Source organism: Scyliorhinus canicula, chromosome 9, assembly GCF_902713615.1.
Source record: "Scyliorhinus canicula chromosome 9, sScyCan1.1, whole genome shotgun sequence".
Lineage (NCBI taxonomy): Eukaryota > Metazoa > Chordata > Chondrichthyes > Carcharhiniformes > Scyliorhinidae > Scyliorhinus > Scyliorhinus canicula.
In genome coordinates this window covers 132,838,420-132,851,340 of record NC_052154.1, presented here as the reverse complement: position 1 = coordinate 132,851,340, position 12,921 = coordinate 132,838,420, and the positions used below count along the sequence as shown (strand labels likewise).

Here is a 12,921-nt window from a genome sequence, read left to right as displayed (position 1 = left end):
ACCAGTGCCACGGTGACCTTGCGGGCACGATTGGCTGGAGAATCGGCGGCCCGGCGTCGGAGCGGCGTGGCGGGAATTTCCTGCGCCCCATCCGATTCTCCAACGCTTCGCAGGCTCAGAGAATCCCGGCTGTATCTTCCTGTAACGTACCACCCTCTTCCTCACTGTCAACCATCCTACCAATCTTGGTGTAGTCTGCAAACTTACTTATTATTCCCCCCACGTTCTCGTCTATATCATTTACATATATAACAAACAATAAGGAATCCAGCAGCGATCCATGTGGTATGCCGCTGGTCACCGGTATCCAGTTACTCAAACAGCCTTCTACCACTACCCTTTGTGTCATTTTACGAAGCCAGTCTCGGATTCATCTCGACAAGTTTCCTTGAATTCCATGTGCTTCAACCTTCTAATCAGTCTCCAATGTGGGGCCTTGTCAAAGGCTTTCCTAAAATCCATATAAACTACATCAACTGTATTTCCTTCACCCATACACTCGGTCACTTTATTTAAAAATTCTGTCAAATTTGTTTGACATCATCTCCCTCTATCAAAGCCAAGCTGACTATCCCGAATCAACCCATGCCTTTTCAAGCAGAAATTAATTCTCGCCTTCAGAATTTTCTCCAATAATTTTCCCACCACTGTCTCTGACTTCAGACTGTGAAGCCCTTGTCATCCCAAGACTGCCTGTATCCGTGGCTCCTTTTCATTTTGCAGGAGGAATCTCTGCACACTCACCATTGCTGCTCCCCCATCAAAACCTGCCCCTGAAAACCCACCACCAAACACTTTAAAGAGCAGACAAAACTCCTCCCAGTTCATTGTCCCTCATAAATTCCATATCCTCCTCTGACGTGTCAAAATAAAACTCTTGCTTCTGGAAAGTCACCCCCTTATTGAAGAGGGCAGCCTTGATCCAGTTAAACCCAGCCCTCCTCTTCACCAGTTCCGTACTAAGGTCCTGGTATGCCCACAGCTCGCTCCCTTCCCTGGTCTGCCTCGCACATCGAAGGATCATCTTCTTGTCCAAAAAGCGGTGCAACCGTGCCACCATTAACCTTGGTGCTCACCTACCTGCAGCCTCCTCCTCAGCGCCCTTTAAGCCCAGTCCACCTCTAGGGCCAGGTCAAAGTCCCCCCTCCCCCATCAACTTCTCCAACACCTTTGTCACATACACCTCTGCAACTTCAATGCCTTCAGGCATCCCGACAATCCTTCGGTTTTGCCTTCTGGAGCGATTCTCCAAATCCTCCACTTTCTCCCTCAGCTTTTTATGGCTCTCTCGTATCACCCCATCTCAGCCACTAATGTGGCCGACTGCTCCTCATGCTCCCCCACTGCCTCCTCCACTTTCTGTGTGGCCAGGCACTGGGACTCCAGCCTCTGCTCAATTCGTTCGATCCCAGATCTCAGAGGCTCCACCACCTTGGCCAGGTCCTCCAGGGCCTCTTTCCTGTGCTGCTGAAACCTATCATTGAGGAACTCCACCAGTCAACCACTGGGCGGGCAGCCCAGCTGCCTTGCCCTCCGCCATCTTTCCCCGTGGCACCTGACAAAAACTCTCCTGCTCCTACAGCACTTTCTTTCTCGTGGTGCTTCTCGTCCGCTGCTCCAGGCATTAGCCACACCAGAGGAGTGAAATTAAAGTAAATGAAAATCGCTTATTGTCACGAGTAGGCTTCAAATGAAGTTACTGTGAAAACCCCCTAGTCGCCACATTCCGGCGCCTGTTCGGGGAGGCTGGTACGGGAATTGAACCGTGCTGCTGGCCTGCCTTGGTCTGCATTAAAAGCCAGCGATTTAGCCCTGTGCTAAACCAGCCATCCCCAGACACTCCTGTACCCTTTGCCCTCAAATACTTTGCCCTTTGGGCAGGGAAAAGACCAATGCTTTGCATTGTTTGCCATCCTCGTCCATCTCCTTGTCCCTCTGCCTGCTATCATGCCCCCTCCCCACCCCCTCCCACCACCCCTCCCTTGCCAGCCCTCCTTCCCTATTGACCCCCTTGTCTTTGTCAGTGACACCCTCACCTCATGCCCACCCTCGGTCGGTCAGTCCCCAAGCCCAGCCGCAGTACTGATCAGAGTCAGTAAAAGGAGAGGGTCCATGACATCCACAGCACAGTTTTATCGATAAAGACCAGTTGAGGATGGAGCTGAAAGGAGCAAACCCATCTGTCCTAACAGAGTAGCATTCAGCGCAGCAGGAGCGCCACAACGCTGTAGCAGGTTACCTGCTATTACCTGCAAATCACCTGCAAGGACTCGCATTCAAAGTATCGTCTTGCATCTTTGACTTTGGCTATATATATATTTCTGGAACCCACCTCTTCATTCACCTGAGGAAGAATTCACCTGAGGAAGAAGCAGTGCTCCAAAAACTAATGATTCGAAACAACCCTGTTGGATTTTAACCTGGTGTTGTAAAACGTCTTACTGTGCTATAGCAGGTAGGCTGTGCATGTTGCACTGACCTGGGAGCCTTGCATGCACATTTTTTCAAACGGGTTTGAGGTTGCTGCAATTTCCCACGAGCATGACACGAGATTGGAAGATGTGAGGAGATTCCAACGAGCAGCTGTGTTAATGAGCCTTAATGAGATGTAAATGACATTCCAGGCAGCGGGAAAACCAAGCTGCTGCAGAGCGGGGAATTGCAACACATCTTTGTGTCTGCTGGGGGGGGGGGGGGGGGGGGGGGGGGCGGTGTGCAGGATTATTCCACCATCGATTTCTCTCACCACAGATGCTGCATGACCTGCCGAGTCTTCCCAGCACTTTCTGTTTTATTTCAGATTTCGCACTTTTCAGCTTTTCAGTTAGCAGCTTTTTCAAGTTCTGGACCTGACCCTGCTACATGTTTCACATTAGGTTCTGGTGGGAAAATGAAGGTGTGTTTACCGACCAGCAGAAAGAAACGCTAGGAAAGGCCACCCTGTCCAGAATCATCTGCGACAACACCAGGATTCAGAAAATACCCGTGGATGTGTTCTCACATAATCAGTACCCCAACGACTTTGTCGACTGTACGAGTTCTGCCATCCCTTCACTCAATCTGTCTGCCTGGAAGGAGAACATCACAGGTCAGTAGCTGCTACTTGCTCTAAATCCAGACCAAGGGTGGGATTTAGGTGAGGCACAAAGGTGGGAGTGGGGCTGGGAGGAACAGGGGAAGAGGGGGAAGAGGGAGGTGAAGATGAGGGACAGGAATAGGGAGATGGGATCAGGGCAGCACCGTGGTTGGATAGAGAAGGCAGAGGACAAAATAGGGTGGAATAGTGGGAGGGGTCAGGAGAGTGGTAGGTAGGGCACTTATTGGGATGAAGGAGAATAGAGCGCGAGACCGGGACAAGGCGGAGGTGGAGGATGGGATGAGTACCGATGTCTTCTTTCCTGCTGGGGAAAATCCATACAACAGCCGGCTCTAACCTCTGTGACCGATACATTCACATCAGGAAGCCAAGATAAATACATCCCTCCTGTATAAACTCCCTCATCTCATATACCTCTGATCGATGTTCCCACATCCTGATACACAGGTCCCAACCACGATACCCTCCAACCTGATAGAACCCTATACAATAGACCCCCCCCCTACAAAATAAAGCCCCCACTTGATATACTGTGGCCCAACATGTGCACAATATGCACCTTCACCCAATATACTCAGGCCCAACACACCCTGTTCCCAATGTACACCCTCACCCAATGTACACCCCATGCCAGATGAACACCCATTCTGGAGTCTCCATTGTAAGTCCACCCCGCTACCGCTGCTAGCAAGGACGGAGAATTTAGCGTTCAGCCAAATCTCCCATTCATAGCAGCTAGACCGGAGAATCCCGCTGCCGTGGACAGACGGAGAATACCGCCCCCCCCCCCCCCCCCCCCCCCCCCCCCCCCCCCCACCCTGTCCCATATACATCCTCACCCATGGTTTATCCCTTCCTAGGTATATACTGCCCAATATAAACTGTGCCGAATGTCCACCCCATGCCAAATTTACACCATGTCCAATGTACACCCAGTGCATAATCTATATCCTCACCTGATGTCACTCCATCCAGTGTACACCCACGCATTGTTTTCTTCCCTTAGGTAGCCCCTGTGGATTGAGGATGACTCACTTCCACTCCAGTTCAATGAGCTCGGAGATGGATAATAAGTCCAATGCATGAACTGCAGACTGCTACATACGAGGCAGGTGATGCTTGAAGGCTTGAGTAGCTGGTACTTCTCTCACACCTCAGATTTGTCTCTGCACATCCTTGAATCAGTCTCTCGATGTGTTTGGTGCTTTCCCATTTTCAGCCTTCTTCAATTTGGTCATACGCAATACACTCCCATGGCCTCATCAGGGATGCTTTGAGTCTCCTGCTGCAACTCTGTTGTGGGTGGAGCAGTTGCTTCAAGATTCAGGTGTCAAACATATGAAGAACATGTCCCACCTAGTGGAGCTGGTTTGAGTGGTTAACCTCTGAATAGTGAGTAAGTTTTAAAAACAATTTCAAATGATGGGCCAATTTAGTGTGGTCAATCCACCTACCCTGGAAATCTTTGGGTTGTGGGGGTGAAACCCACGCAGACACATGGAGAATGTGCAAACTCCACACAGACAGTGACCCAGGGCCAGGATTGAACCTGAGTCCTCAACGCCGTGAGGCAGCAGTGCTAACCACTGGGCCACCGAGCTGCCAATGCTAAGTAAGTTGACTTGGGGGAGGATGGCGTTATGGACCACCTTTCCTGCCACCAGATTTGAAGGGTCTTGTGAAGGCATTGCTGGCGATACTTCTGCAGTGCTTTGCAAGTGCCTGCTGTAGGTTGTCTCTGAAGCATATTGGAGCGTGGAGATCACTGCTGCCTGATAAACCATGATCTTAATCCCGGATTTGAGATCCTGGTCCTCAAATATTCTTTTTCTCAAAGTACACCATCCCTGATGTACATCCTCATCCGATGTTCACCCTGCCTCATATAGCCTGCGCTCGATGTACACCCATGCCTAATATACAATACCGTGGTCTTTAATATCGGCAGTGTGTACGATGCTCAGTGCATGCAATCCCACCCATTGTGAAATGCTGTTCAGGTCAAATATCTTGACACTTGCTAGTTCCATGAAGTTTTCATGTTACTCCAGTACCTCACTCAGGTGTGAGCTGTACAATGGCTACCAATAGGATATTTCACCTGAATGAAACACGGCAGAATTCAGTTCTCTCCTCACCCAAGATTCACATGTGCACTATCCAGGAGACATACAGCCATTTTTCTCCCACCCTGCCACCCTCACGGTGCCAAGGGCAGCCAAAGGGCCTCCTCCTGGCTGAAATCAGGACCTTTCCAGGGTGCATTCTTTAGTATCACATTGACTGACCAATAAAAATGGGATTGTTTTGTTGCAGTTATTCAAACTCAACAAGAATCAGCTGGCACAAAGAGAAGAGCAGAGCTGGGAGAACAGCTTGTATTCTTAGAGATGAATTCTGACACAAAAGTTACAGAAGGTGTATCCATAGTGAATAAAAACATGAGGCATTTAAACAGCTGATCCCCTCGAGAACTGATTCACCAGGGCAGTCAGATGCCAAAGAAACGATAGGTAGAAATCCTAGCAATGTTAGCCCTGTGGTATTCTGCTCTGACTGAAAAGGATGTTAGCATTCCAGGAGTTTGTTAAAAATGTTATCTTCCTGTTTTCCACAGTAATTCCTTGCAGAGAAGTTCCCAAAGTGGAAAGGGCATACTTCTTCTTTTGCAACAGATCCATCCATTTTGAATGTCACGCTGGATTTAAACTTGTTGGAACTTCATCTCTAACCTGTGACCCCTTGACTGGAGCATGGAGTTCTGCAGCACCTACATGCCAAGGTACCTCAGAGTTCACCATCCTACTCTCCTCGGTCTGAGCATTGACGCAGCACAGTCATAAAGCATACCCACAAATGATTTGTGGGAACACCAGATAGACTAACTGTCCACCTTCTAAATTCTAGAATTACTCTCCTCCCACTCAGATTCACCCTGAATGCATTAGAGTTTCAGAGTGTGTAATATTGCACTTCATTAATGAACAACAAAGGATTTATTTACAAGGATCTGCAAACTGCAACATGTCTGCAGCTAGTTCTGAAATGCCTCTGCCTAAAATAACTCCTCCCCCTGGGGTGATTCCCCACTCTTGAGTCTTGATTGGTCACACAGGTCAAGTGACCCGTACGCAGCTGTGTTGCCCTTAAAGGGACAATCACTCATAGTACAAAGGACCACGAAGGTCAGAAAAAGTAGGGGGCAAATCTGGAACCAGTGGTTAGGTAAGGCAAGCCAACACCTGGTGGGCCACAGGCTGCACTGGACCATGCCCATCCCATTGATGGGTTGTGTGGGCCTCAGGGTTCCTGAAGGGGTGGCCAGAGGGCGGGAAGGCACGCATATGGCCGGTGGCGATCTGTACGTCCACGTGCTACATTGGGGAGTCACTGGTGTGCGCAGCCAATACCTTACAGACCTCAGCAATGGTGGTCCGTGTCCCAGGGGCCACCTAAACCCCACGGCCCATTCCCCGGTCGCCTCCCTGCTACTCCCCCCGACCCTGGCAGGCACCCCCCTAGCCAGCGGCATGACTGCCAGTCGTTGTTGCGATTTTGGGGTCAGTACCTATATCCTTTCTTTCCCTCAGCGCCTGTTTCTCAATTGTAAATACCACAAGTGAACCTTGCGGAGGCGGAGAATCGCGAGAGACCGGAGACCAGCAGTTTGGGCCCGTTAATAGGATGTTAATACATGCTACTGTAGCTACTGTACATTTTGCATACCCGTGCCAGCACATGGCATGGACCACATCACACCGCAGTCAAGGGGCCAGAGCATGGCACTCCTTTTGGTGCCCATGGCAACATCAATTTTCAGCTGACAGGCGATTCTTCGCCCAATCGTGATTCTGGCGTCAGCCAACAGAGAATCCCCGCCCCTTATTTTTTAAACTGTGGCCTCTAATTCTAGGCTCCCCTAAAAAAAAAACCCTCTACACAGTCTAGCAACTAGTTTTTAAACAGTGTGACAATGGCTGACGATATAATTAATGAAGAAGTTACTTAAAGTGCCAAAAAATTAGGTGAATCATAATGGAAACTGAATCATCACAAATGTGCATTAAAGATTGGATTTAAGCACCTTCTCTACTACAACTGTTAGACGCTGAGCCATAACTGCTCAGTAATCGGGTTCCAACTCGAGTGTTCCATCAGTACTATCAGTGAACACCTTGGAGACTGCTGCAACACCACTGTTAGGGGCTGAGTTCCCCCTGTAATATACTTACTGGCTCACAAATTTTCACTATAACAGATGTTTTTTTTATATTTCATACAGATAATCTTTTAAAGGATCCAAAAATTATCATCATAATAGTTGTTGTTGTCTGCGGCAGTATTTTCTGCATCATTCTTGCAGTTGTCGGTTTCCAAAGGTAAGACTTTATTGGCTAATTGCTGTTTAACCATCAGCATTTAATGGTGTCAGGTGGGCATGTATATATACACACACACACACACATACACACACAAAATGGTTGAAAACATTTTTTGGATTTTAAATGTTGTAGTTACTTACACCCTCCCCATATTTGCAGATCTTACACCACCTCTCCCAAAAGATCAATTATGATGAGGTCTGAATTAATTTTTACTGTTGTCCTCCAATACCTTGCCCATCCTACATAACTTGCAAACAAATGTGTCCACAGGCTATTTACTGAGAAGGTCAGTAAAGCCAATGGCAATCCTTTCCTCAGATGACATTCACTCACATCCAGCATCTTTGTTAAATGGTTAGCAGAAGGGGGAAACCTTGGGTGATTTTCTTTTATTCCATTACTGGCCTGGCGAGGATGAGGCTAATTCTAGAAGTATTGTGAACTGTGAGGGGGTAGCCCCCTTCTGTGCAGTATGAATAATTTTATATTGATCACTAATGGACATGGCATCTGAGGAACCTCCAAGTGCTACAAACACTTAACACTCATTACGATCTATCAAGCCGCATTACAATTCTTTTAGACACACCCCTCACTTTGCCTTGCAAACATTTGTTATGGAAGTAGCTCTTCAGTATTCAAGAAAGATGCATTTGGCTTGCAGATTGTCTTCTAAATTTCAAAGAGTTTTACCAATGCACTGAAAAATTAAGGCCACAAAATTCGACTCCTTTACACCCAGACTTTTGGCACGACAATTTGCTGTAATGGCTCCAAAATGGTATCTCCAGCAGGGCCGGCCCACACAGGGAATGCCTGGAAGTAAACAGAATAATCAGAATGTGATGTCAATCAGCACATAATGTTGATTTGATGCCAGTGGTGCCATTTTGAAGCTCAACTATCCTCTCTCCAGCAAACATCCTCTCTTAAAGACACACAAGTGAACATGTATTCAGCAACAGAATGGACTGCCCACCAATGCTATTTAAGGGGATGGGGATGGTCAGTTACTGGTTGATTTTCTGCTGGCTGTTGCCGCCATTGTAAATGTGTTTTTCCCCCAGAGTTGTTTAAAGTTTCTAAAGTCTGTAGGGGATGGTGTGGCAGGTGCTGAAGCACTTTGTCCTGACATTAAGGATTCTGCACAAACCACTTGCACCCAAATATCTGGCTGCATCAGAGCCTGGTAATGCAACTGCTCGGCCCAGGACCGCAAGAAACTTCAGAGAGTCGTGAACACAGCCCAGTCCTTCACACGAACCTGCCTCCCATCCCTTGACTCCATCTTCACCACTCCCATCTACACCTCCCGCTGCCTGGGGAAAGCGGGCAGCATAACCAAAGACCCCTCCCACCCGGCTTACTCACTCTTCCAACTTCCTCCATCGGGCAGGAGATACAGAAGTCTGAGAACACGCACAAACAGACTCAAAAACAGCTTCTTCCCCACTGTCACCAGACTCCTAAATGACCCTCTTATGGACTGACCTCATTATGACCACTGTATGCTTTATCCAATGCCGGTGCTTACATAGTTACAATGCGAACCTAGTACTGCCCTATTATGTATTTTCTTTTATGTATTTTCTTTTATTTCCTTTTCATTTCATGTACTTAATGATCTGTTGAGCTGCTCGCAGAAAACTACTTTTCACTGTATCTCGCTACACATGACAAAAACAAATCCAATATGATTGCAGTTGTCGGCATTCCCGTTGGACAGCAGGGGGGGGGGGGGCTGTAGTGGGGGAGAGAAAGAGCAGTAGACCATATCTAGCCAAGATGTTCAGGGGGCAGTTCTCCTACCTGATCCTCAGCAAGGAACAATGGCCGCGATTCTCCCAAAAGGAAACAAAGTTCCCCAGTCAGCGCATTTAGCCACGTGTCTCCCGGAACTCACAGTGTAGGGAAACACATGGTTGATCAACGCGACTCAAGTTGATTTTATCCATTTTTAAATGGTATCCCGATCTCAGAGGCGCCCGAAGCAAATCACGACCTCTCCTCCCCCCAGCCCAAACGCAGTGTAGGAGGGGCCCCCGTCACTCTGCACTCCCTCCGACAACCACACCAGGCAACCCTGGTCTGATCATGTGCGCACAAATGAAAAGCCACCAGAGCACCTTGGCAGTGCCAGGCTGGCACCCAGGTGGCACTGGCAGGGTACCTCACTGCACTACCAGGGTGCCCAGGGACCACCCTGCTGTAGCTGGGGGCCTCAAATCCCCTTGGAGACTCCCACGAGTGCCGTTCCACCTGGTCCCATTTGTGGGGACCAGTACCAAACAGCGCTCACCCAAGGTCTCCCAGGCGAAGACTTTGAATCCCAAAGCCTCAAGTCCCTCAGGAATTTGCACATTAGTGTGAGGCTTACAGCAGATTCGTCAAAAAGTGATCCCGCCCATTGTAGGCGGGATTCACATCACAACGTCTCACGAGATCATGTCGAACCTTGCGAGGCGCTGTGAGCCGAATAGATCCCAGGAGCAGGGTCTCCCGGCTTTCAATACACATGCTGCACTGTGGGGAGCTGCTTTTCAAATGCAGCATGGTCATTGGATCGTGCCCAGTCATGCTTCAGTGAAGAGGGCCTCACTGAAATCTTCCACTTGCTAACTGCATTCTCAGAGCAGGACAAGGATGGCATTGCCGGTTATTGTAAAACGACCATAGCCAAGAACATTCATGCTAATGGTTCCTTTGAAATCGCTCCCAGTTTTCTATCCATTGTTGCATAACAAAGGTCACTGACTCTCAGTAAAGCTGACTACATATCATGCTCTCTTACCAGAGTGGAGCAGCTAGAGAGAGCTTTCGACTTTTACGAAGATTGCAGGTTTTTTCCCTGGTGCAGGGGGTCTTTGATCCAGTACTCATTGACCTCAGGACACTGCAGGTCAACTCTGAAATATGCCGTAACTGATAATGATTCCACCCCTTAAATGTCCAGCTGGTATGTGACCATAAGCAACATCATCATTCTACTCCACAGCCAGTATCCTGACACAGTCATGATGTTTTCCTTCTGTGGCAGTCCAACTCTTTCCATCTGTATTTGAGCGACCACAATCCAGAGGGTGGCTTCTGGGTGACAAGAGCTATCTGCTGATCACAGGGCTCATGACTTTAATGTGCAACCTATGCAAAGACAAGCAGCACGCATCCAAAATGGCGCCACACAAAATGTGATGGGGCATGCCACTGGCCTGCTGAAACAACGCTTCCACTTCCTGGATCACACTGGGGGTGGCTCTCAATTGTCAGCAGAACTCAGGTTTCATTCTGCACAGCCACGATGAAGGCACTGCCATTTCCACCAAGTATATAGCAACCTGCTGAAGAGCAGGAGGAAGTTACGAGGCCATTAATACAGCCCCTTTGTGGCTGGGCTGTCGATGGATGGCTGCTCTGACTGCAATTACCAAGAAAGGCAACCCCAATTTGATCCCCATTCACCAACAATCCCACACCTTACCTACCCTCTGTCTTGAATCATCAGTGCCCACTTGTCACAATGCTAAAATAAAAACCAACACAAAGTAAACATTCCAAACCAGATTTATAAATTAAGCATTGCCATATTGAATGCAGACATCAACTAATCACTCTTCTGTATTAACTCCCTTAGTACCTGCCTTCTATGTGCCTGGTGCTCCCTCAGTGGCTGCAGCATGGAGATGGTAACGAGACAAAAGGTTTCAGAGAGAAATGTAAATGGGAAAAGCAGAAAAATTGGACGTGTTTCTCTGTTCTCCCAGTTGCGTGTTTCTTGACGGTGCACCATTCGCTGGCGACAGGAATCTATTTCCGCCACTTGGGGCTGGCCAAAACTGGACAGCCGCTAGGCCCATTGGGGCCTGGAGAATCGCCGGGGGGCCACTATCAACAGTCCCCGACCGGTGTGGCGGGAATCCCGGCCCCGCCCGAAAAACGGCACCGGAGCATAGGGCAGCCAGCGTCGGGCAGGATTCGCGCCTCCCCCCGGGGATTCTCCAACCCGGCGCAGGGTCGGAGAATGCCGGCCCCGATGACTGGAGAATGCCGGCCATTGTCTTTTTTTTTGACTAGCAGTCTCATCCCTTATGTTGTTTAATCTCGCCTGCCTTCCCTCTCCCCCTTCACTGCCTTCCCTCTCCCCCTTCACTCTCCCCCTTCACTGCCTCCGTACAGGATTAAAACCCAGTCAATTGCTAATTTCTTTTAGTTCTGGTAGAGGGTCATTGACCAGAAATGTTTACTCTGTTTCTCGATCCACAGATGCTGCCAGTTCTGCCAAGCATTTCCAGCATTTTCTGTTTTATTTTGGATTTGCAGCCTGCGCAATAGTTTGCTTTTATTATAATAAATATTACCTGTTTTTTTCTGACCTAGATATGGGAAGACACATCAGGATGGGAGTAAGAATGCGATCAAATGTGGATTGTGCATCAAATGCTTCTCATCTAAAAATGATGCCAATGGAGGTGACAGCACTGGACAGGCCACAAATGTTAATTCACCATCCTCATAACTCAACAGCTGCATTTTCTTTCATCACTTAAAAAAAAGCCTCAAGGCTTCCTATCCTGCAAAAGATGCCTGTTCATTCAAGGTGTACAGCTTTATCCTGATCTCCATGATATTCCCCCATTCTGAAACCGGTCAACCATGGAGTCATGTATTCCATGGATCTATTTCACCCTCACCTTTTACTGTAACCTCTTCCCACTTCTTCACTTAATCTGTGATATCTCTTGAAGATGAAAAGGGTTCAGGGTGTGGGGGGAGGGGAACAGTAGGGCCTTTGTTTGCCTTGTTGCTGCTTGCTGGTTTATTTGGGTGTGGTGTTGGTGGGAGGCAGGGGTGTGGGGGGGGGGGGATGTGGGGGGGTGGGGGAGGGTTGGTTCTCTGACGGTGACTAAAACTTTTTCTTTGTTCTGTTCTGATGGGGGTTTGGTGGCCACCTTGGGTGGACCTGGTGTTGGCACTCTCTGGCGTTGCTGGGTGGACCTGGTGTTGGCACTCTCTGGCGTTGCTGGGTGGACCTGGTGTTGGCACTCTCTGGCGTTGCTGGGTTATCTCACATGATGGGAATGGCTGACCTCAGAGGGTGGAGGGGGGGGGGGGGGGGGGATAGATGTCCCTCCCATCAGCTGATCACTTGGAATGTGAAGGGATTGAATGGCCCAGTAAAAAGATCCAGGGTATTTGCGCAGCTTAAGAGTTTGGATGGTGATGTGGTGTTTTTGCCAAAGACCCATTTACGGATCAAGGACCAAACAAGGTTACACAAGGTCTGGGCGGGGCAGGTATCCCATGCGGGATTTGATGGTTAGGCCAGGGGGCCTGCGGTTTTGATGAATCAAAGGGTATCTTTTTCAGCAGTTAAAATATTGGCAGACCCAAACAGGAGGTATGTGATAGTTAGCGGGTCGTTGGCAGGGTCCCCAGTGGACC

At 48.8% G+C, this 12,921-nt stretch overlaps 1 protein-coding gene across 1 annotated transcript in view; it reads left to right on the top strand.

The window, feature by feature from the left end:
- The window catches only part of LOC119971714 (eosinophil peroxidase-like), a 110,321-nt gene extending 98,289 nt beyond the window's left edge, over positions 1-12,032 (top strand). Inside the window, exons 13-16 of the mRNA XM_038807646.1 lie at positions 2,877-3,088; positions 5,715-5,879; positions 7,380-7,476; positions 11,857-12,032. Coding sequence (XP_038663574.1) covers positions 2,877-3,088; positions 5,715-5,879; positions 7,380-7,476; positions 11,857-11,995 — 613 coding nt within the window. The 3' untranslated portion in view covers positions 11,996-12,032. The remainder of the gene's footprint in view (positions 1-2,876; positions 3,089-5,714; positions 5,880-7,379; positions 7,477-11,856) is intronic.
- The last annotated feature ends 889 nt before the right edge of the window (positions 12,033-12,921 follow it).